This window comes from Pseudonaja textilis, chromosome 3 (assembly GCF_049901715.1).
Source record: "Pseudonaja textilis isolate UNSWEBS1 chromosome 3, rPseTex1.2, whole genome shotgun sequence".
NCBI lineage: Eukaryota > Metazoa > Chordata > Lepidosauria > Squamata > Elapidae > Pseudonaja > Pseudonaja textilis.
In genome coordinates, this window is record NC_141992.1 from 60,545,213 (window position 1) to 60,569,519 (window position 24,307).

The 24,307-nt window shown below is 37.0% G+C and overlaps 2 protein-coding genes across 2 annotated transcripts in view; both read left to right on the forward strand.

The window, feature by feature from the left end:
• The first annotated feature begins 644 nt into the window (after window positions 1-644).
• Window positions 645-6,417, forward strand: CDKN2C (cyclin dependent kinase inhibitor 2C). The gene is made up of 2 exons (XM_026707295.2): window positions 645-990; window positions 4,908-6,417. Exons 1-2 carry the CDS (start codon window positions 862-864, stop codon window positions 5,286-5,288), a joined length of 510 nt encoding a protein of 169 aa, XP_026563080.1. The 5' UTR covers window positions 645-861; the 3' UTR covers window positions 5,289-6,417.
• The window catches only part of C3H1orf185 (chromosome 3 C1orf185 homolog), a 57,679-nt gene continuing 38,783 nt past the window's right edge, over window positions 5,412-24,307 (forward strand). The window contains exons 1-4 of the mRNA XM_087930366.1: window positions 5,412-5,447; window positions 7,504-7,624; window positions 8,220-8,439; window positions 9,187-9,275. Coding sequence (XP_087786492.1) covers window positions 5,412-5,447; window positions 7,504-7,624; window positions 8,220-8,439; window positions 9,187-9,275 — 466 coding nt within the window. The remainder of the gene's footprint in view (window positions 5,448-7,503; window positions 7,625-8,219; window positions 8,440-9,186; window positions 9,276-24,307) is intronic.

Below are 24,307 nucleotides of genomic sequence, written 5' to 3' on the forward strand. Positions count from 1 at the left end.
CAGCCGCAACCGCGCTGAAACCACCAGCGCGCCGAAAGATGCGGCGACCCCCTCGGGTGTGCTGGTGTGCCCGACCTTCCCGGCTCTCGCTCGGGCTCAGCCAATCCGCCCCGACCAACCCCGACTTTGCGTCTCTTTGAGTCTGCAGCGCGCCCATCGCCCCCGGGATGGGGGCGCCGAAGTCCCGCCGCATCCCCGGCGGAGTTGGGCAGCTGATCTCCTGGCCGGGGCTGGTTAATCCCCCGGCTACAGAAACTGGATTAACCCCTTCGCTCCTACTGTTGGCCGTCCAGGGGGCTGTTACTCGGGGGCGAAGAACGGACTCCACGGGGTCAAGAACGAAGCCCCGGCCCTCCGCATCGGGAACGGAACCCGCGGCTTCCATAGAAGCCTGCCCCGAGGTCTCGGCTGGACCGAACTGGTGGGTTGTGTCTTCTTCTTCTTCTTTCACCTCTCAGCTTCCACCTTGTTCTTCTCTTTCTCCATCTCCCCTTCCTTACTGAGCTTGGGGTTCCCCACACCCCACCCCAAGTGTGTCTGCTCTGCTCGCTGAAGGGCTTGAATCAATTTATGCGCCCCGGCCAAGGTCCGGCGGGGGGCGGGTGTTGTGCGCGTTAGAGGTGCAGAGATCTGCTTTTCAAGCGGAGCTGCAGCAGTATGTATGACGTGTGAACCAAGGGGCGGGCTTCTGGCAAGCAGCTTTTTTACGAGTATTTACTACAAGAAGGTCTAACTCCAGAAGATTAACATCCCCGCTCCTGTCAGTTTCCGATGGCCATGCCCGGTTAAAAACAACCCTTAAGATAATCAAATACAAGCCCAGGTTTTCTGCTCGTTGGCGATCGTCATTCGCCCTAAGGAATGGCCGAACCTTTGGCGAATGAGTTGGCGTCTGCAGCTGCCAGAGGGGACCTAGCGCAAGTTACTAATTTGTTGGAAAATGATATAAACGTCAATGCACAAAATGGATTTGGGAGGACTGCGCTGCAGGTTGGTATCTGGGCGGGCAGAGGCGATCGTTCGCCGCTAGGTGAACTGGTTTGACGGGGGAAAGGACCGTTTTAAAAAGGGGAGGAAAAAAAATCAGCATTTTTTAAAAAGCGAGTTGGTTGCCATATTTTATAAGTTTCACCGCTCCAACTCCTTAAAGTGACGTATTTTAAGCAAAACCTGGTTTTAATGTTTCTCTAGTCTCGGGATAAACCTTGTCCGTAAGACACCTCGTCTTTAAAAAAAAAAAAAAAATCTGAGGCAGGGAAGCAAGTGGCGGAGGCAGAGGGGGAGGGAAAGGAACAATCCGGGCTAGGTCGTGTTTCCGAGCAGGTCGGTAAACACCTCATTTTTGAAATCCGGATTATATCTGTTTCAGTATCTGAACCGGGGTGTTGTCTGGCTACTAAAAGGTGGCGGTTGGGGCTTATTTTTTCTCACACTCTGGCGAGCATGTTTCCCCCCCCCGCCCCCCCCGAAAAAAACCCCTATCGCCCCTGAATAACTGCAATATACGACGAAGCAATGTGGCGATCTGGATCACGAAAATCCAATGCTTTGTTATTCACCATCCTTCGGGTGCTTTTTGATATACTGGTGGATCGCTTCCCTGCGAGAATTTCCTTTCCGTAGGTATATAACGCCGTCTACACCCATTTCCAGTGTTTAGATTTACAGGCGGCTGCTGGAGCCCTTCCAGCTACTAAAACCCTGCACCCGCTGAAAGATGTTTTCTTTGAGAACATTGGATAACGGTGCTGAAAGTGTTACGTGGGTGGGGGAGAGGTAGGGGTGCCCGACCAGACACAGAAGAAAAAGGTAGGTGAAAATCTGGGAGGATTTTCCGATGCAAGACCGTGGATCAAGTCCGAAGTACTGCGGAATATTCAGCAGGCTCCTTAAAGAAAAGCAATGTGTTGGTTAAACTACAGACAGAGTCCACTTTCTAAAATGTTGGAAGAGGGGATCCCTGTGGGTGAGGGATGAAAACTCCAGCAACACAACCTCCTGTTTAAAATGGAAAGAAACCTTCCTACTGTAATAGGACCAGTGTTCTTTTCCAATTCACCTCAGTAATCCTAAATTATTTTCCGATATGCAAAGAGCATAAATGCCTAGAACCCTTTTAGGTTTCTGTGCACCACAACAGGTAGGTCATATTTGGAACCAACCATTGAATTGGTGTGGTAAAAAAGGAAGTGCAACCTCCATTTCCACCTCCTTACTAAGTTGCCAATTCTTTTTCTTACTGTTTAATGAGAACCAATGATTCTGCCCCCCCTCCCCCCCATTTCATAATTTACAGAGATACACCTCCGCTTATTCAGTAAGGGGTGTGTGTGTCTTTTCCACCACCTACTTTTCATTGCAGCTTCATTACAATTTGAGGCAAGCTACACACACACACATCTGAATAAAAGTAAACACAACAGAAGAAGCTGATTCTTGTTTTCAGTATGTGTAAACCAGAAAGATCTTATGGGTGGATGATAGAACTTAAGCTGATAGTCAATATTGCTTACCAAAGAAAGTGAAAATACACATTGGCTCCTATGGTCTCATTTAAATTATTCTGTCTCTTCTCTGAATGTTTTTCCTCTCTTGTTTTCCTTTTTCCCTTCTTTTTTCAAATCAGGTATTTATCTGAAGGCCTCCTTTCTCAATCTGGCTAAGAACAGCTGTGCTTAGGCCTTTGCATGCAATCTGTACCCTTCCCTTGTTAAAACAATTCCACACCAGGAAAAAAAAACATTTAGAAACATCTAAAACTGTCTTTAAAACCAGACTTTTCTCATAGTTTGTACACTATAGATAACTTTTTATCTTCCACAGATTTGGAACCTGATCCTGATTTTTATATTTACCCCAGATTATGAATTTGACAGGAGATACATGGTGAAATCGTAAATGTTTAAGGAGTACATGTTCATTTTATCATAATGGCTGGTACTAGTTTCCAAAAAGCTAACTGTATTTGCATTCCAAATTGGTAAACAAGAGGGCAGGTGATTGGATTACCAAGGAAGAGATTATCACCTAGTAAACTACCATCTTTGTGACTGCTGATCTACATTCTGAGCCTTATATGTTCTCTCACATAACTCCCTCTTGTTTTATGAATTTTCCGGTTTTGTTTACTGTAACTGTTTCCCTTTGTATACTAAAACAGAAGACAGCATTCCTAGCAAGAAAAAAAATGTAAAAGGCACACGGCAATATTATTTTATAAATGGGTAGGCAAAACAGGACTGAAGAAAAAAAATACTGAAAGCAAAAGAACACGTCATCTTTGAAAGCTAGCTGTTCCCTGTAACAAAGCTTGACCGAGGTGTAAACTTCAGTATGTGATATTTGGCTGTGGCTTTTCAGACACAAGGATTAAAATATTTAAAAGGTTCAAGGGTCTCTGAGATGAGCAATCCTAACTATGACAGTATAAGAAAAATTATAGTCACTATATCATTTTTTCCTTTCACCAGAAATTCTTAAGAAAACGTGCTTTTAGTGATAATACTGTATCAAAACGTTCACAGAAAGGGAATGTTTAGGGAAGCCAACAGCTTTTAAAAACTTTCTACTTAAACTGAATATAAGCAATAAAGTTAGAGGTATTGATTTTCATTCATATAACAATCCCAAATGAAACTAAAACTGCAAACTACAAATACATTTCCTTGGAAGTTAAGACCCTCTGAATTTACTAAGAGTTTTTAAAAATACATAAATCCGTTTGATTGGTTACTCCACAGATAAAGGACACAAGAAATATATACTCTGTCTTATTGATTAAAATGTGTTCTCTGAGTAATCTACAATTAGTCTACAATGTGACCATAACAGGATTACATTTCAGTTCTTTGCAAGTGCAGAAGCAACACAGCTTTGTTTTTAACAGTGGCATTCTTCAATTTCCCCTTACTTCTTTCATTTCACTACTGGTACTTTTCCATGTTTGCTTGCACTTCCTACCCTAAGAATGATTTTAGATCCATCCAGGTTTGCAAAACACATTATATTCTAAATCCACTATCTGCCCTTTTGTTTAGGGTATTGTTTATTTTGTTTTCAATTGCAACTGGAAAGGCTTAAATAAAGGAAGAAATTGAGCCGTTTTGTCACATATACAGTGTATTTGCTAATAAGGTACTACACAGACATTTAACTTTTTACACACTTTAAATCAGACACATCTTTAATTAGAAATAGTCATGTAGGTCCTCTATTCTTTATACAATTGGGAAATGGGCCCTTTGGATTTTAGACCCACTTTCTATCAAAGAAGGACAAGCCCATCAGTGTCATATATCTATTGCCTTAACCAAGAACCTCATCCTTTTACCCTGTCCCTTGGTTTTTTTTCTCCCTTCATTTCTATCATGGCACAACAGGAAATACCATTTCCCATCATTTTATTTGTTTGTTTATTTTGGCACTATTTGTTTCTGTGAGGTGTATGGTGGGTTTCACAGCACTACCGTTTCGGCAATTATAGCTTCTCCATTGTAGTATCTCAGAAGAGACTTAAGTTCAGTTTTTAAAAGCAGGAGTGGGAGAAGGGGGTCTCTCTGCAGTCACGGGGCCATTAACGTTGGGGACCAAACGTTACGGCCAGAAATGTCAAATAGAAGGCAACTGCAGGTGTCATCCCAAAATATCCCGGCTCAGAAAGCCTTCCAATCAGATGCACCATCCTTGTATTCTCTGCCCCGGGATACCGAAGAGATTGACATCCCGTTTCCCTAGGGCTCTAGGCTCCCGCGCGCACTTTCCCACGGGCTTCCCCAAAGGCAAAGGCTCTGCAGGAAAGCTCCGACCGGTACGTGGGGATACACGTGTAACGTGTGAACTCAGCCCTTGGGGGAGGGAACACATTTGCCCACTGCCTCGCGTTTCTCTTCCTCGCCCTCTGTCTTCAGGTGGTGAAACTGGGGAACCCGGAGATCGCCAGGCAGTTGCTGCTGCGAGGCGCCCACCCGGATCTGAAAGACCGCACCGGCTTCGCTGTCCTGCACGACGCGGCCCGTGCCGGCTTCCTCGACACGCTGCAGACTTTGCTGGAGTTCGGAGCGGACGTGAACGTGGAGGACAACGAGGGCAACCTGCCGCTGCATTTGGCCGCCCAAGAGGGCCACCTGGCTGTCGTGGCCTTCCTCCTGGAGCGCACGGCCAGCCGGGTGGAGCATCGCAACAAGAAGGGAGCCACCGCCTACGACCTGGCCAAGCTCTACAAGAGGCAGGCCGTCGCCAAACTGCTGGAGAACAGCAGGCGGAAGGAGGGCGCCCTCAGTGGGGAATGAAGCCCACCCCTTGCCCTGGACTCCAAAATGCCTGCTTGTACACCTGTCGCCTTTCCTTTCCTCTCTTTCTCTCTTCATCTTAATCAAAGTATGGGGTCGGTCTTTTTTTTTTTTAATGCAGACATGGAGATGTCTGAAGATGTGTTTTTGTGCTTTCTGGTAACTTGTAAAAGATCTATAAAAGCTTACTGTGATTTCCCATCCCTGAACATTATCTAGCCTAACAGAGGTTAACATAATATGAAACAGTGCATGAAGGAGTGTATATGTGAAAGACCTTTTGTGCCAGAAGGGGAAGTGGGAGGAAAAGAGAGACTTTTGGACAATTGAATCACAAACGTTTGATGAGATGGATAAGCTAACAAAAGGTCTATGGGACATTCATTAAAAGTGCTTTCATTGTTATTTTTCTTCTATTTTTATTGTCATGCCTTATTGCCTAAACATCTCTTTTTCTGAAGGAAGTTCTGCTGAAATCTAGCTTTCTTCTAGTTAAACATGTTTAGGACCAAAGGTTCGGTTAATTCACCACATGTATCTGACCAGAGACGAAATCTCAGTTTGGGGTAGTTTGAATAGTGAAGCTTCAATATAATGTATAATAATAAAAAGAGTAAAAAGGGAATTTATCAAGTCCAAAGTCACACAGTGTGGGAATATGATATCTTGGCTATTTGCACAAACACAAGTTTAAAATTTAAAAAAAGCAATTTATAAGATTAGATCACATTTAGTGACTTGATCAAATTTTGGGAATGTTCTAGATTTTTCTCAGATTAAACTGCCAGAGTAGTACTATTTACTCACATTTGTTCCAGTAGAATAAATCCAGAATAAGCATTTATTTTTGTGGTTAATTCTTGGGATTTTAGATGAAAGCCTCTTTTACAGAGTCATTTCTGTATAACTGTAGTTTAGGCACTCAGAAGCAAAAATGTGAAGTTGGATTGTTTTAGTTGCAGTTTTCTATGTATCTGTGTGGGATTGAACTGCACTGAACTCAGTGAGTGGAGCTTAGTTCTGAGCAGATGTGGCTAAGATTGCATTGTTACTTGGAGTTTTAGGATTGCTGAGTAGAAAAGCTGACTATTAAACATGTATTTTGCATGGGAATAAATTACAAAACCTATAACCTTTATCAATTATTTAGAATAATTTCACTCTCATCCTGATAATTTTCTGATTAAAAACTTCAGCTTGTTGCAGTGGAGAGAATTCATTGCTATTCGCCTCCACAAAGAATTTTCTGTGTCATAATGATTCAACTTGCTGTGAAGATAAAAAACTGAGAAACTGTGATGTTTTATGTGATCCAGGTCTTAGATTGTTACTTTCAAGAGGGGTGACATCTAGCTATATTGGTCAATTTCAATTTGGCTCATTAAAAAAAAAAAGATTAATAAATTGTATCAGCAACTGCATCCCCCTGCATTTCTCCTGCATTGTAGAGACTTTTCCTTTCTTGAACAGAGATTTCAGAAGGGCCAGTTAAAAACTAAACCAATCATATCCTTTTCCAGACATTAAAAAACAAACTGACATCTAAAGGAATTAGCTGTCTGTAAAACAAAACAAAATCTCACATTTTCTTTCTGGTAAACCTGCCCCTCCCATCCTTATGAAAGTTTATTTTTTAAAAAAACTTTAATATTTGAAAAGCTAGTAAATATATAGGCAAGCTTCTAGCAGATGGACTGTCATAATGGGCTCAAAAAGTTAGTCAACAAAAGAAACTGTGGTTTCAGAAATGATTTGAATGAAATCCCCAGTGTCAGGCAAAAGACCTCAGGACTGCTCTTTCTCTTTTTCAAAAGCTTTTCATAATTAATGTGGTTAATGTGAACTCTTAGTGTTATCAATCTAACAGCAAATAGCATTAATTCAATTTCTCTTAAATATAATGCAGAAAGTGGGAAACCAATCACATCAGAAGTTTTCTCAAAAAGCCATATATTTACCCATGCTCTTTAGCTATCTTTCATTTGGCACTAACATAGCTAAAGAGCAATATCCGATCTTAGAGATGGACTGTTACACCATTATTTCACTCGGACTTGGTAATAGTTAAGAACGTTTGAGATTAGCGTCCAATTTGACATAGTCTGCTTCGCTAGAGCTTCCGCCCAGTCCAAACCAAAGAGTTATACTTTTTTTTAAAAAAATCTCAGAGCACTAATATTTGGATTCCCCACACCTAGTCCCACCTTTGAAGCAGGTCGAGACTGAATATGGGTGGAAATTCCAAAGCCTTCAACGGCTTAAAAATTCGGGCTCAATAAACCGACGTCGCATTTGTAGTGAGAAGATCTTCAGACAAATTGACTTCTGTGGAGCAGGTGAGCCATACTAGACTCCATTTATCCAGAAGAAGGCTCCACACAGAGTGTGACGGGTAGCACTCTCTGCCCCCATGATCAGGGAACAGAAAAAGGGACGGGACTCAGGATAACCAGTTTTCCGCAAGCTCTGCTCTGCTGTCTTGTTGACCAGGAACGGAGTTGCCATTGGCTTTCAGGGCGCTTTCTTTGTCTACTGGAAACCTGGCCTTGGAGACTTGGATCCTAGGACTATCTCAGTGAGACTCGTTATTCCCAAATAAATATCGGGGGAGCTGAAGCAGCTTATTTGTCAGAAGTAAGTGCCACTGCAAGTCACTCACGTGGAAGAAGGTAGATGGCATATTAGAAGGGAGGGGAAGAAGAGAAGTAGGGAGGTAGAGGAGTCCTCAGCGTTCTTGATCTTTCACGCCCATGTTCCGAATGGGTTTTACCAACGGCGCGCTCGCTGCTGAAGTATAAAGTTAGAGGGAGGGTTTGAAAACGACCCAGAGCACCTAACTCGTGTCTGCTAGATCCGAGCCGTTCCCTCCGGCGAAGCCGGAGGCGTAATTTGGCTGCCGCACCAAGCTCAGCCAGGTGCCCTGCGCCGCAGGTAAGGTACCTGCGGGCACACCAGAGCAAGCACCACAACCCGTTGGAGCCGAAACCTGTATTTGGCTTTCTGCCCTGGGAATCCATGTGAATCCTGAGCCGGCTAGAATCTTTTATCTCGCCAGACCCAGGACAAAAGTGGGGGGCGAAGAAGGAGTCGTCCTCCCCCGCCCTTCATTTCTTCCAAGGACCAGGAGCAAGAAGCGTGGCCCAGATGCGAGGTGCTCAAAATGTCGGAGCTGTTCCTGGCTTCCGCGCCGCGTCTTTTCCTTCGCGGCGCTTCGTGCCTCTCCTGCTGGGAACCGTCCGAGGTTCCAGTCCGCCGCGGTGTCCAAAGCCAAGGCTGGGGCCATGCGGGGTCCGCGCCTAAGAGCCAAGCCGCGAGTGGGAGGGGAGAGGCAGCTTCAGAACCGTTACTTCCCCCCCCGCGCCCGTGCTTCCCTTCTCTCCCCATCTGTGTCCCTCCCCTTTTACGGTTTCTTTTCCCTTTCTCTTCCTGTCCAAACATTTTTAAATTTCCGCGCCTTCCTAACAGTCTGATTGTACAGTATTGATTTGGCTTCTTCTTCCGCGGGCTTCGGCGCCCTTTGTTTTTGTCCTTCTGGTCAGCCGGGAGGGGGGGGGTTGCCGTGAACTTCTCTCGCAGCCCCTTCTCCCGAGCAGGCAAGGCGAGGCAGGAGCCCAGGAGCGACCTCGGATGAGCCCCGCATCTCCTTCCTCTGTCCTCGCCCACCGCGCCCCGAGGAGGTCTCTCACAGCCGGTGCAACCTGCCGCACTGGATGGGCGAGACCTGCGGGTTCTCTCCGACGCTGAAGTCCCAGCCCAAGTGGCCGGAAACGCCGAGGCAAAAAACGCCGTCCCTCTGCAGTTTTCCTTCGGCGAGGAAGATGCCGGGGAGGGGGGGAAGGCGGTGTGCGTTTGCGCGTGTCTGGGAAGCTGCTGCTGAAAAGGCTCCTTTTCCTTCTAGAATCGCCAAAGGCAACTGTCCCAAAGCGGCCTTCGCCTCAGTCTTAAGAGGTCCTAGCACACGGAGGAAAAAGGCAAAGGGCAAGGAAGGTATTGGTATTTTATTTTACATACATTTCATAGTTAATTCTTAACTTACTTTTTCTGTTGCCCTATCAAAGCCAGTATTTTATGGGGAATTAACAAAGACAAGAGCATTTGTGAATCCCATTAACTAAAACTCAGGTCAGATACTTTTCTCAGTATCGGTTCCGTGTGAATGATAGGAAGAGATTTCTCCTGCCCTGCTTTAGAGGAAACCCATAACTTTACCCTGTTGTTCACATTACTCTTTATCAGCAAAATGGGGGTTTCAATTTTGGGAAATCTCATTTTTGCAAAGTGCTTATCAAAGAAATGCCAGCTCTTTGCAGCTTTTAGAATGACTTCTATGGAAAGAAACTTGTTTATCTGTTAAACAGATTGTTTAATGCCACCCTAAATTTCCATATCAGTATCAGCTAAAAGCTGAAAGTGTCACCTTACAGAATAACCTTTTTTTTCATTTTACTATGCCCTTAAATTTGACTATGACTATGGTTCCAAAGCTTATAAAAATAATGTGCTTAATAACACTGAAAAAGATCAGCCACCTTATCTTCCTTAAATATTACTACCTCTTTTAGGCAATAGTGTAATTATTAGAAGTTCATTACCACTCAGCAAAATAATCACACCATGAAGAATATTAACTACAATTTTGAAAGAAAAATGACATTTTTAAGCCAACCTTTGTTTCTTTCAATAAAATATTTTGAAAAGGAAGTGAACCTGGAAGATTAATTAGTTAATTTAATACTCTTGGTTACATGTAAGATTTAAGCAGCTAAATGGTAGTAAACATTTGGATTCATTTTTTGCTACTATTAAATACTAATTTTAATAATCAGAGTTGGGCCTTTCTCGTATCAGAAAATGTTTTTCATACATTAATACAATGTTAATAATAAAACAAGCATGATTTATGTGGCGGATGTTAAGATGTACTTTAACTTACAATTTCAAGTTTTATTCTTCATGAACATAAAGATCCCTAAAAAATTATTTGTGCTTGAGAATATAGTCAATATTTTAAGAATTGGGTTACTTAACTGATACAGAATGTGAATAGAGAAATGTATTTTTAAGACAGTAAACTTTGCATCCTTGTTTTGAAGTTAATTTTTGACAATCATACAATTCCTGCTGTTTTACCCCAATTACGTCAACCAGAACAAAATAGCTGTCAACATGTTTGAGCAACAGCCATTTTACTGAAGGTTTGAATGAGAAGCTCCATTTCAGACCTTTTCTCTTTCTCAGCCTAAATGACATTTAGATTCAAATTGCTTTTGCCAAGGATTTATCTTCAGCATATGCTAATATAAAGTGATGCATATGTTTACCTAACTTTACCCATATTATAATGGTATATTATACTGCATTGTACATATTACATTATTTATATTTTTGGATGCTACTAAACAAAGAATATAAGATGTTTTAAAATGTTACAAAGTTAAAAAAGAAACAAAACTTTTGTGCTATTAATTAAACTCCTTGCAATATTTCCTATATTCTAAAAGTAGGAAAAATAAAATTGGTAGGAAAAGTCTACTTTAACTTAGAACAATTTAATAGAATTTACATTTGATGAATTCTGGCTTCTGTTTAGTCATTATCCCTCTCCTAGATAATAAATGAAATAGGAAAATTGGATACAATGCATATTGAATATTGGATTTTTATTAACCTTAGAGTGCACAATATTTCGAATACTGCCTGGATAGATTATTTAAACATAGATTAAGCTAAACAATATTTAAGGACAAGATTTTTATTTACTTTCTGATTTAAGCTTCCATTTTAAGAATTACATAATGGGTGGGGTCCATTCGGAGCATCAAACTGAATCTAGAACTTCATCAGGATTCTAAATGAAAGCATCATTGGAAGATGGATGTCCAACTTCTGCTTGAATACATCTAGGAAACACAAGCTCAACCACTACCCAGATAAAGGTTTCCACTATCAAATCCCCTCATTATTAGGAACTTTCTGATCCAGCATTCAATTAAATCCATTCTTCCTTTTTGTGCTCTAGGATACCCAGATTTTCTGTTACATCCTTCATAACTTGAAGGATATTATCATATTCTCCCCATTTTTTCAAGGCTAAACATTTCCAGTTTCTTCAAACTGTCTTTATAAGTCTTGACCTTCTCTGAATTTTTTGCACTGTGTCTAAATTTTAAATGCGGTGCCCAGAATTGTACACAAATAATTTAGGTGAGGTCTGCATGAAAACATAGGATTTGGAAACCTTTATTGATATAATATCATACTGTATTTACTTTTAAAATAAATTATTTTTCGTCAGTGCCCAGATCAGCATTTTTGCAGCTACACCACATTGCTGACTCATATTCAGTTTGTAATAATTGCTATTTTTGTTTGAAAGCAAAGTTTGTTTAGTTTTTAAAGCAATTTCCACTTAAAATAAGTAGGTGTAATTCTGCTACATGTAGTCCTGGAAAACTAAGTCATTAAGAACATAGACACTAATCAGACAATTAGCTCTACTAGTCTAATTTGTATCACCTAGAAGCAAAAAGTAACATATTTTAAGTATAAAAATTAATGGAAGTTTAATATTTTTCCAATTTGAATAAACATTGATATAATCAATAAAATCAGTATGTTGACAAAATCAGAATTTAAGAATCAGTGAAATCAATATGATTGCTATTTTTTTTACACTACGCTAAGAAAATCAAAATGTCTTTTCTATTTCTTAAAATAGAAATTTATAGCATGTTTTTTCTAAGCTAAAGTCTACGTGATTAGATGGATACATTTATACATACATATATACATACACATATATGCAAATGTTATTACTATTATCCCATAAATGGGCATAGAGTGGTATTTTTTCCATTGTGTAATGCCGGTATGTATAGTATGTATTTATATATACGTATAACATAACCGGTATGTATATATATGTATAACAAACACAGAGAAGTGGCAAATAAACTTGTCTTGATGCAAGGTATTCCAAAATTTTATTTCAAAAAGTATTGCCTACTTTAATACTTAGTACTTCTGCTCATGCATATTAATGTATCTACAGACATATAGACATTTTAATATAAAATCCACAGATTGCATTTTGGCATCCTTTAGAGCAAATTGTAGAATTGGTCATTTCCTGCTATATATGTGCAATGACACTGGGTGCCAATTTCACAAACATGCTAAAGCATATTGCAGCTTATTTACCTGAGGCTATACTTATGTAAACGGATCCATTATGACTAAGCATTAATCATAGACTAAGCCACCATGGCTTATTTAATAAGCCACTATGGCTTATTTAATAAGCCATAATTTAATCCTTGTCTCTTAGTATTATGTAGCAACACAAGTATTTGCTCATTCTGCTGTTTTTTTTTTTTTTTTGCAGAGACATACATTCAATTTTGTCATGTAGGCACATTCATTGGTCTCATATAGCTTAGTAGTTTTCCTCATACTGTCTTGAAAACTTCCTATAAAGTAAAGTGAAAATACATTGTTTCAGGAAAAGATACAATTATATTACTTGAACAGTTTTAAATAAAAATATTCTATGCTTGGTTTTGTTATTTTTATTGATTTCTTGAAGGTACTTAATAATATCATCTTGTATTCTTCAGCTGATGCTTGTTTTTTGCGATGCAATAAATGATAGGGAGAAGAAAATTCTTTAATATTAGAAAGATAGATATTGTTAGGCCCAGTTTGGTATCCTTAAGGTATGTTGAAATTTTTATTGAAATGAAGAAATATTTTATGATCTCCATTTTAGGCCTTTATGAATAACACTGTGCAATTACATTGTTTAATTACAGAACTATGTGGTTTCCCCTCTCTGGTGTTGTAGCATTTTATATTAGCATCCTTAGAAGAGTGTTATGTTGAACTGAAATAGGATACAATTAAATTTAAAAAGGAGGAAAATATTTTTATAATCGAGATATCATTAATGATTAAATTAGTCACAAACCAATTAATATTATATAAGACTTATAGGAAGAACCCATAAATCCATGCATTTATTATCTTTTCAATTACATATTTTCAATCTAAGGAATATTTGTGCAGTATTCACATAGCCAGTTTGGTCTAGTGCTTAAGGCATCAGGTTAGAAACGAGGAGACTGTAAATTCTAGTCCTGGCTTAGACAAGAAAGAAAGCCAGCTGGATAACCTTGGGCCAATGACTTTCTCTCAGCCCAACCTCCACCTGAATTATTTATAAAAATAATAAAGGCAACATATGAATAAAATGGTCAGTTGTTTTGAAGAATACTATACCTTCTTAAGGAAGGAACAGAAACTACATTAACTTAGATCCCTGAACAGTTATATTTCATAGTAATAGAACTATTTTATTTGAGCTACAAAAATTCAGTTGAACAATCTATGGGAGGAAAAACATAGAATTTTCTATATCTCTTTGCTGCCATCTATCAGTCATCCAGATTTATTTCACCCCAGATAGGGTAGCTATTAGTAAAAAAGCAGATTTTAAAAAAATATCTATAGCCTATTACCACATTAAAGAAGACAAACAAATAGGTGAGGAGAAGGGAGAGAAAGGGATTTTCATAAAGAAATCAAAGAATCAAACTTTAGGTTTATATCCGTGGGCTCCTCTGTCTCAACAATATCATGCTGTTTCATTTCTTTTTAAATCTGTAAATAAAGCTAATTTTAAAGGTGTAAAGTGTAGTTGCTGTTTTTCCAGAAAGAAACTAAAAGAAAGTGATCAATGTTCCCAAAAATGCAAGCTAAATTGTATGCATATATTTTAATAGCAAGCCGATCTGTCTTACCTCTCATTTGCAATGTTCAATGCACTATTCAGTAAGGTTTTAATCTTATGTTATCTTATCTGGCTATAAGTTCCACTGAAATTAATGGGACTTCCTTCTGAATAGAATTATATACTTGTCCTATAAGAGAATGATTACTGCAGTAATAAAATCATATATAAACTAAATATATCTAATTGTTCTCAGACAATATAAACCACTTAAAGAACGAAAGTAGTTCATTCTAAGTTCTTTACAGAAGCCTGTCTTCACTAGTTAAATGAGCTGACTAAATATTGTTTCGCATTTTACAACACTATTTGAAATGATTTAATTGAACTTTAGATAAGATAACCTTGCCACAGCTTATTTGAAAAAGAAAAGAAAAAACACATAACACTGCCACAATGCTTTTGGAATATTTTTTAATAATAATAATAATGGAATTCTATCTGATATTAAAGAACTTGAAAAGCTATCTGTTTTATTTCTACCTCAGCATCTAACTAATCTATTTTTTTAAAGCAGGGTGCTTTGCTCATGATATTCAAGCCTCATTCAAAATGCACAGATTAAGACTGTACCAGTAAAAAAATGGCAGCACAATCTTATGCCTGCCTATTCAAACATAATCCCCATTTCAGTTCAGTCTGGCTAAATTTTTACTAGGTAAGTGTCTGTAAGATTATATTTTAGGGTTTTATGAATAATCACAGAATCAATAATTTGATATTTGTTTTTTTAAGTCTGAAATGATATTTTAAACATGATGTTTATATGGAATACAAATAAATCTTGGTGCTAACCATTAATGTATTTTGCAATTACCAAGCCTTTAAAAATATTGATCTTATAAAGTGGAATTGTTTTGCCTCTGCTTTCAAACTTTTTTATGCCATATTTATGCATTCTTTGAGGAATTTTCACACTCTGAGGATTAGATCCTGTCTCCACTTAACTGCAGAGCTCTCCCTATACAGTAAGAGATTTGAAAAGACCTGTGCTTCAAGTAAACAGTTTTAGGGAGAGGCTTAGGGTGTGCTGTTGCTCAGCCATGAAGAGGCTAAAGATCTAGTCCCCTCTGCTCCAGATTCTACCCTCCCCATTCAAATCCCACCTTCTGAAGGCAAGTGCTAACAATGGAACTCATCCTCCAGTCTTTGCCCTCTCTGGCAACATGCCTAGAAGTCTTTGCAATAGACTGCACCATAGGCAGAGGGTAAAGGCTCCCAGAAACTCATATTCTGATTACCAATTTTTCCCTACACATGAATAGCAATAAATAACAACTTAAAGTGGAAAGCTAGAAATATCCTGATAATATTAAAAATATAGTGTTTAACTAATATCTAATAAAAAAGCTCTTAATTCATACAGTACCTACTACTAATAGCAGTGACGATGATGTCATTCTTAGAATGTGACAAAGGGCTAATAGTATATACTGTATGCTGTCAAGACAATGAGTCAACAGTTTCTTGCCCCCGAGGTCAAGCTTTCTACAGACTGAAAGTAGCCTATTCTTTAAACTCCCAAGATCTGCAGTTATTAGCTACTGCATTATGTAAAAATGTACAATGTTAAGATAAGAGTAGCACAACTTTTTTGTTCAGAATATAACTTCTTAAAATGTTTATTGACACACAAAAAAGAAAGACTGTTGTTGAAATTTTAGAAAACAAATTCTTGGTATGTGTTCAGAATTCAGCTGTATAAAATTGTCCTTCCAAAAGAAAACAAGTAGCATTGGAAAATGAAGCCATACTTAAACAAAGCATCCAATTTCCTTTATGCTCAGGACAAGTCTTGTTCTTTATTTTCAGGCTTCGGGACTCCATATAGGTATCATCAAGAATAGCCAATAGTTTTCTAATGCTTTGAAGCAAGAATCTCTTTACTTTTCATATTATGATATTATACATATTAAAACTTAAATAGAGAGCTTTTGATATTTTAAATTACATTTCAAATGTAGAGTTTTTAATTTTCTAAACAGATTTTTTTGGATATACAATCCATCGTTCGAATGTTGACTACCTTTACACAAGTTTAAAGACTGTAAACATCTTTCAAGGCCAATAGTGCTCTATTTTTTACCATTCTAACAGGAAAAATAATAAAATACTGACCTCTCAGAAAAAGAAAGGAGTGCTAAGTCAAGTCTGGATTGCTGACATCTGTTTTGATCGTTAAAGAGATGTATATATGTAAACCATATTTGCCATCTTTCTGGTGGAATTTCATTCACCTGGAAGTTTAATTTAGAGTTTAGGTTTTTTTTAAAATTGTTTATAAAAATACCTTCCACTTTGTAGTAATACATAATTTAATTTGCTTATAATTGCTCTGAGCTTTTTTAATACAAAATATTTAATAAATTACTAATATGTCAAGCTAGCTGACTCTATTAAATAAAACCGTAACTCCATAGTTTATAAACAAATGATGATTATTTCATGTCAATTATTTTATGAACATTTAAATATTTGAATTTCTGAAAATGTTTTATTATTTAATTAGATAAGGAATTTTAAAAAGCATTTTGGTTTAATTACAGCAGTGAAAAGGTTTCCAGTTTAAACTCAAGACAAGTAGAGAACTAATGGTTCCTGCTCTATTGGTCAGGTAAGCAAACTTCCCAGCTGAGTCTAAGTTTTTTTCACCTGGCTCAGGTAGACCAGACTACCTACTTCATTGTGTGTACAAGAGAATGCATAGCAATTTCATCTCAGTGAAGGTTATTAAAATATCAGTTGTGTCTTAGCCTCATAATAAAGAGCCGTTACTTCTTACCCTAGTGGGTCATGGGTTGAATGTAGAAATAGCAGGAAAAAAATCCAACTGTACGATCTGCAACTCTTAAAAAGCTATAGATGTTACATTTTTAAGTAATGGTTTTATTATGCTGCTTCCCATAGTTCCCAGATCTGAATTTAAGATATGTTGGCAATATTGTTCACCTTTTTTCTTTTTAATATACAGCACACACAAAAGATAACACCCAATCTTAATCTAGAGCCACAATTGTACAACTAAACAAGAACAATAATGTTGATAGTACTGAGTTGTTGCCTGAGGTACTGCTGTCATCAGACTGCTCTTATTATGAACCCTGTGCTGCCAATCATTTATTTATATTTCAGAAAAGTTCATTGCAAACTTTAGAAATATATTCCTCAATCCCATTGACAAGTAGGCTTTATGTAGCTCTTTGAACTGGAATTTGAATATTGTCTATTCCTTTCTGTGACTAAATGTCTGGGAATTATCATATGCTATTTCATTTCTTTTCTACTTTTTATGTCCAATAGAGATTATTAAGTTTATTTTTAAGAAACTTATCTTTAAGGCCAATAACATTTCCTATCTTTTTATAATCTGTATTTGTCTATTCTTGATACTGTATAATTAATACTAAGAATTAATTCTATGTTTATTGACTTTATTTGTAAAGGTCAATAAAAATAATGAAATTTTACATTCTTATTTATGTACTCACAAACATATTTCTAAATGTTCCATTTTAAAATAACACAGCTTATTTCCTAGATAAAAAAAGAAACTATACAATAAATCATTTGGACCTACATTTATAAATAAATGCCCTTAATCCTACAAAGATTTATTTATGGTAACTTTCAAACAGACATTTGTCATATGATTTTTATTGCATTCTTATTAAAATCTCTGTTAAATTTAATGGAATAAAATTTCCAAATTTACAGAATGGTGCTTGAATGGCAGAAAGGCAGTATGCAGTTGCCTATTTTCCTTTTCCCCCCAAAAAAATTCAAAAACAATTAAGGAAAGTATCAATAACAATACACTTTTAAATAAAAACTAATTTAACAAAGTCTATGTCTATTTATAAACATACTCATACACAAATATTTTAAATATCCATACATTTTGTCCAAAACAACTTGTTTAGAAATGAAGTTAAGTTTATTAGGACAATTTATAGCAAACAAACGTTACTAAATTTTACTAAACTTTACTAAATTTACAACTGATAAGGAGTCCTTATTTTAAGGAGTACTTTGTTGCTGTTAATTTTCAGCAAAGCAATTTTCCATATTTTAAAATAACACTGAGACAATGAAAACTGTATTTTTGTTTTTCAACAGTAAACTCAATAGTGAACAATAAATACTTAATCCATTTATTGTCCTGGATCAATTGATAAGTATTAGGAAATAGGATAAATTAATAAATATCATTTCATATCATGAAATATGGTCAGCACTCAAGTAATAAATTTATATTGCTCACTGATTAAAATTAAATACTGTTTCTATCTGCATCTATCTAGTCTTAGCATAATTTATAAAAAATACATAATTTTCTTAATTTCTTCAAAAACACTTGACAAAAAGCATTAAATTTGGCATTCATCAATGTTTGTATGTATCAATTTGATTACATCTTTGTTAATAAAATCTAGAAAGTTCTAATGTTTAAATCAACATTTTCACCAATAAAAGTTTGCTGGAGTGTAATACTTTCTACTGTTCTTTGTGGATTACTTATTTATGTAGATTTAAGAGCACCTTTGTTCTGTGAAGCATTCCAGTGACAGTCAACAAATGCAGTGCTAAAATTATTATTGTGTAGTTTTGAAATTCTTTGTGTTTGCTTAAAATATAATTACATATAACTTTAGTAAGATTTCCTTATTTAATGTACAGGTAGTCCTCAATTTACAATCATTCATTTAATGACCGTTCAAAGTTACAACAGCACTGAAAAAAGTAACATGACCAGTTCTCATGACCATTGCAGCATTCCTATGGTCACATGATCAGAATTTGGATACTTGGCAACTGGCATGTATTTATAATGGTTGCATTGTCATGTAGTCACCATTTGCACTCTTCCCAGCTGGCTTCTGATAAGCAAAGTCAATGAGAGAAGCCAGATTTGATTATTGATGACATGATTCACTTAACAATTGCACTAATTCATTTAACCGTGGCAAAAGGTCATAAAATGGCAGGATTCACTGAACAACTGCCTTGCTTAGCAGCAGAAATGTGCTCAAAAATGGTGTAAGTTGAGGACTACCATATATTTACATGACTTTTAAATATTATTGACAGTCCAAATTGACTCAATTTTATGAAGAAATGATTAAATTTAATTGAAATTAGATTGGTACTTGTTTCTATTCTTTGGAAATACATACACTTTAAAATCCTAATTCTACAAAATTTGCTATTTTCCTATTCTTTCTACTGAACCAATTTGTCCTCATGAAGATTCTTTGCTCTCCAAGGACTGGGCTCAACCCATCAAATCTATACACAATACTTTATTGTGTCCAACTTGCCCAACAACTGCTTATTCCTCTGAGTCAACAACACCCTTCTAGGACTTTGCAAAGTGATGTTGCCAAGAACTATGTCCTTAATAATCAGTCCTTTATATTCAGTCTGTCATACTCGGATTAGACAAAAGTCTCAAAGTTTATAAAATAGCATACAACCTTTGCCTTTCTCCAAAAGTTCTTACGCTAGTTATGATGAGATGCAGTTTCAGCATGGTTGCTCCTTTTCTAGTTGCTGCTGAGCCCCAGGCCAAACTTGAAGCCTTGCTCTTAAGCAATGTTGCTTTTTGAGCACTCCAGCTAAGCTCCCCTAGTATTCCTACCGGGATATGCTGCAAGTTGTCTGGCCTGCCTGTAATAGCAACCAGTCTTCAGGCATCGCCTCCTGCTTCCTTGCCTGTATGCTGTTTGCTATCTCTTTTTCTCCTGCAAATACACCCTTACAATGGCTTAGTGTTTGTTTTTGTAAGCTAAGGTTCTGGATGGGATGAGGCTGCCTTCAACATATCCTTGAAAAACACTAGGGTTCAGCCGAGCATCTGGAAGATTGGTTTACTTGTGTAAATGAATGCATGCTTAAGCACATCTTTTAAATTTCTAGTACTCTAAACTTTCATAACCTTTTGAAAAAACATGTGCTATGCTGAGCCTTGGAGTGGATGGGAAGCATTTCTGTCATGACTACAACTGCTTTCCCAAGCATAGACTTCCTCACATAATCAAGGAATGGAAGAAGAGGAGATGGTTAGGAGCTAAAAGTTGTTTCCATCTTCTCCGGACTGCAATGCAATTACTATTAAGGAGAAAAGACTTTACGTTACCAAAAATTTAGGTTCTCAACATAGATACTATATTCAGTTGTAGGTTAAATAAATTACAAAAATGATAGTATGCAGAAAAACAAAGCTTTTGAATATTAGGACTTGGAAGTCTTGGAAGGAGGACAGTGAGGAATCTGACTGGTAGATTTCAATGGTGTTTGAAGTATTGGGTTCTGGATGCTTTTGATTATTTTAGCTCTGAATGGAACAACTTGCAGCAGCCAACTCACCAACATCAAGAATAGGGTTTGCTTCAGAAACATGGACTTCAGGCAAAGTTACAGGAGGATAAGATTTACAACATTGTTAAATCCAGAAAAGGAATCCATAAAGGGGTGTTGACAATGATAGAAAAAGAGATAAATACAAAAATAGAAAGTTTTTTAAAAATGTGTAAAAATGTAAACTTTCATTTTAATGGAATTAAATTACTATGTGGAAGGCTACAAGTTAGGCAAGTAGGGAAACCCTGCTTAAGAGACAGAAAAAGGGTTCAGAAGTTTATCTTTTCTAAGTATCTCAGTTGATGAGTTGAGAGAGTAGCTGAAGAATTAAGGTACCTTGGATTTAGGCCAGAAAATAATAAAAGGTTTAAAAAGGAATAGCTACATTAGTGCAAAACTCGAGAATCTTTTTCCTGCCTTTCCTTGCTGGAAACAAAACACTATAATGTGCTTTTATACTGTAGCTCTTGAGAAGCTGTTCTTTGGTTTTATCCAGCAGCCCTGCTTTCTGCTCTAGGCAAGAGGCCCAGAAATGCAGCTTTTTGGCATGGAAAACAATTATAGCTGTACCTGGGAAAAGGAGGCAAATTTCTCTTTGCCAATATGAATCTCTCTGGGAACACTGAAGAGGATTACAGTCTCTCTAGGTTTGTCTGCAAAATTGGAGAAATGGGGACTGGGATTTTAGAATCTTTTGCATGCTTGGGAAAAAGGAATTGCCCAGAATAGATGGATGAATGACAGATTGTTGGTTTGAAGAAATTGCCTTAATAGCAGCAAAGAACCATAGGCTTTTGATTAGCTTTAGCCCACCAAAACACAGAAGCATTCTGAAATGGTGAAATCAGTGTAGTGGATGCTGAAAAAGAAAACTATTATTCCAATATATTTGACCCTAGCTCAGTTGACCTATTAATTGGTTTATGTATCAAACCCAGGCATTTAACAACAGGATAATTCACTTAAGATTCAGGATTATTATTTAGTTTCTCAAAAATCATATTTTAAAATTAAAGTTAGCTAAGTGATTTTCTTTACATAAAGCAAATCTCTTAACTGATAGCATTAATCTTTTTACCTTTGAACCTCACTTTTCAAAAATCAGAATGGAGGAAGAGGTGGAATTAATTTTGCAATCTTGGATTCAATATTTTATTCATAGATACATACTTCACAAAACCTAATCCTTGTGATATATAAATCATGATGTATTATTTGTAATAACCTGAATTTAACCTCTTCATTCCGAATGCATCGCCTGTATAAATGTTGAGATATTTTTAATATCTTAAGAAAGATACAGGTGAAACTCAAGAAATTAGAATATTGTGCAAAAGTTCATTTATTTCAGTAATGCAACTTAAAAGGTGAACCTAATATATGAGATAGACTCATTACATGCAAAGCAAACTAGTTCAAGCCATGATTTGTCATAATTGAGATGATTATGGCTTACAGCTCATGAAAACCCCAAATCCACAATCTCAGAAAATTAGAATATTACATGCAATCAAGAAAACAAGAACATAGAACAATATTGGACCTCTGAAAAGTATAAAAAAAAGTATATAAAAAGTATAAGCATGCATATGTACTCAGTACTTGGTTTGGGCCCCTTTGGGCAACAATTACTGCCTCAATGCGGCATGGCATGGAAGCTATCAGCCTGTGGCACTACTCAGGTGTTATGGAAGAACAGGATGCTTCAATAGCGGCCTTCAGCTCTTCTGCATTGTTCAGTCTCATGTCTCTCATCTTTCTCTTGGCAATGCCCCATAGATTCTCTATGGGGTTCAGGTCAGGAGATTTTGTTGGCCAATCAAGCACAGTAATCCCACGGTCATTGAACCAGGTTTTGGTGCTTTTGGCAGTTTGGGCAGGTGTCAAGTCCTGCTGGAAAATGAAGTCAGCAACCCCATAAAGCTTGTCTGCGGAAGGAAGCATGAAATGGTCCAAAATCTCCTGGTAGATGGCTGCGTTGACCCTGGACTTAATGAAGCACAGTGGACCAACACCAGCAGATGACATGGCTCCCCAAATCAACACAGACTGTGGAAACTTCACACTGGACTTCAAGATTCTTGCAGTGTGTGCCTCTCCATTCTTCCTCCAGACTCTGGGTCCTTGGTTTCCAAATGAGATGCAAAAGTTGTTCTCATCAGAAAAGAGGACTTTGGACCACTGAGCAACAGACTAGTTCTGTTTTTCTTTAGCCCAGGTACAACGTTTCTGATGTTTGTTGTTCAGGAGTGGCTTGACAAGAGGAATACGACATTTGTAGCCCATGTCCAGGATCCGTCTGTGTGTGGTGGCTCTTTTTTTGTTGTTGTAAATTTTATTTGACTTTTCACAAAGAGAAAAAAATACAAACAAAATATCTTTTTTGATAGTAGCGTAATCCCGGGTTACATTTCTTCGTACAGACACAAATTCAGGTTCATGCTCACTTTTATATTCTATTCCATATCTTATTACTATTTTACGTTTTCTGCATAGCTTCTCCCCTCTTTTAAGTTTCTAAATTTTATTTTAATTATCTCATCTCAATTCAAATCATTGTATTTATATTTTTTGTCTGTCCTGTTTCAATTATCTATTATCTTTTCTCATTAAACAAAATTTCTCCTGTAGTTACTGATTGGAGTATGACGCCTTTATATCTTTTCCCTAAAGTTGTAACATTCAATATAATACATAACTTCCATTCGGATTCTGCTTGGTACATTCTTAAAATACACACTGTATTCTTAAAAAAGAAAAAAATATAAATGTATATAATTAAAACAACATTCCATTCCAATTCAATTGTATCATTAATATTAATATTCATTAAAGTCTTAACATCTTTAACATTACTTTTCAATTAAATATCATACTTCTACGGGAACAATTATAAGCTTTCCATAGTTAATCCTCCCCTCTTCACTTATACTTTATAAAACATTAACTAATTAAAATGTTCCCGTTCCTTCCTAATTCAATTTTCTCATTTATTTTATTTCACTTATTCACAAACATTTCACTAAATTACACTAACTATTTTATCCCTCATTTTAATCATACGTTGTTTCCAATTTTCTAAAGTTATTTCTATTACTGATATAACAATACAATATTATGTACCTTTACAGAATCCCTTTTTATGTTAGATTTTCTCCCATTATCTCTAAATAGGTCCTGTTTCTCTATATCTTGCTCCGGTCCTTTGTAACTTCTTTTCCTTTCCTTCTTCCCTCTCTTCTTCTCTCTCCCCTTTTTACCCCCTTGTCTCTCTACCTCTATTTCTCTCTTCTGTATTCCCCTTTTCTGTTGCTTTCCAGTATTATACTTATTTTTCAAATTATTTTTCTTTTCTTTGGTTGTTTTTTCAAGTCTTAAATTCTCCATTTTCTTTCCCCCCTTTCCTTTTTCTTCCCCACATAAAATTGCTTGTTCATTAAAGATGGCTTCTTCTTTGTCCCAGTCTTCTTGTTTTGCAGTCATTTCTTGGTTGTTTCTCATAGTTCCAAATCTCCATTTCTAAGAATTGAAACATGAAGCCAAAAGAACCCTTCCCTTCTTGTGCATCTTCTTTGTACTTTTTAAGTTCCATTTTCAATTCATCCAGAAGTGGTGCCATTGTATAAATTTTTAAACAACCACCCGATTGATTTTAGTCATTCAAATATAATAACCAAGAATCCAAAGATCACCAAATAATCCAAATACATGCAAGCTGTTTCTTTTTTGCTCTTTTTTTTTCACTTTCTCTTCCTGGGGTTACTATTTAGATGCAAAGTTTCAGTTAAAATGTATCTTTTAGAAGTCTTGTTGAAGTTTTACTGTAGATTCTTTTTAATTCCAGGCGGTCTCCTCCCTCTTCCAGATCCTG

Excerpts from the sequence above, each read along its gene's own strand:
- CDKN2C (XM_026707295.2), top strand. The coding sequence starts at position 862 with ATGGCCGAACCTTTGGCGAATGAGTTGGCGTCTGCAGCTGCCAGAGGG. Across the intron at positions 991-4,907 it reads TTGGGAGGACTGCGCTGCAG|GTGGTGAAACTGGGGAACCC; the intron begins GTTGGTATCTGG and ends CTCTGTCTTCAG.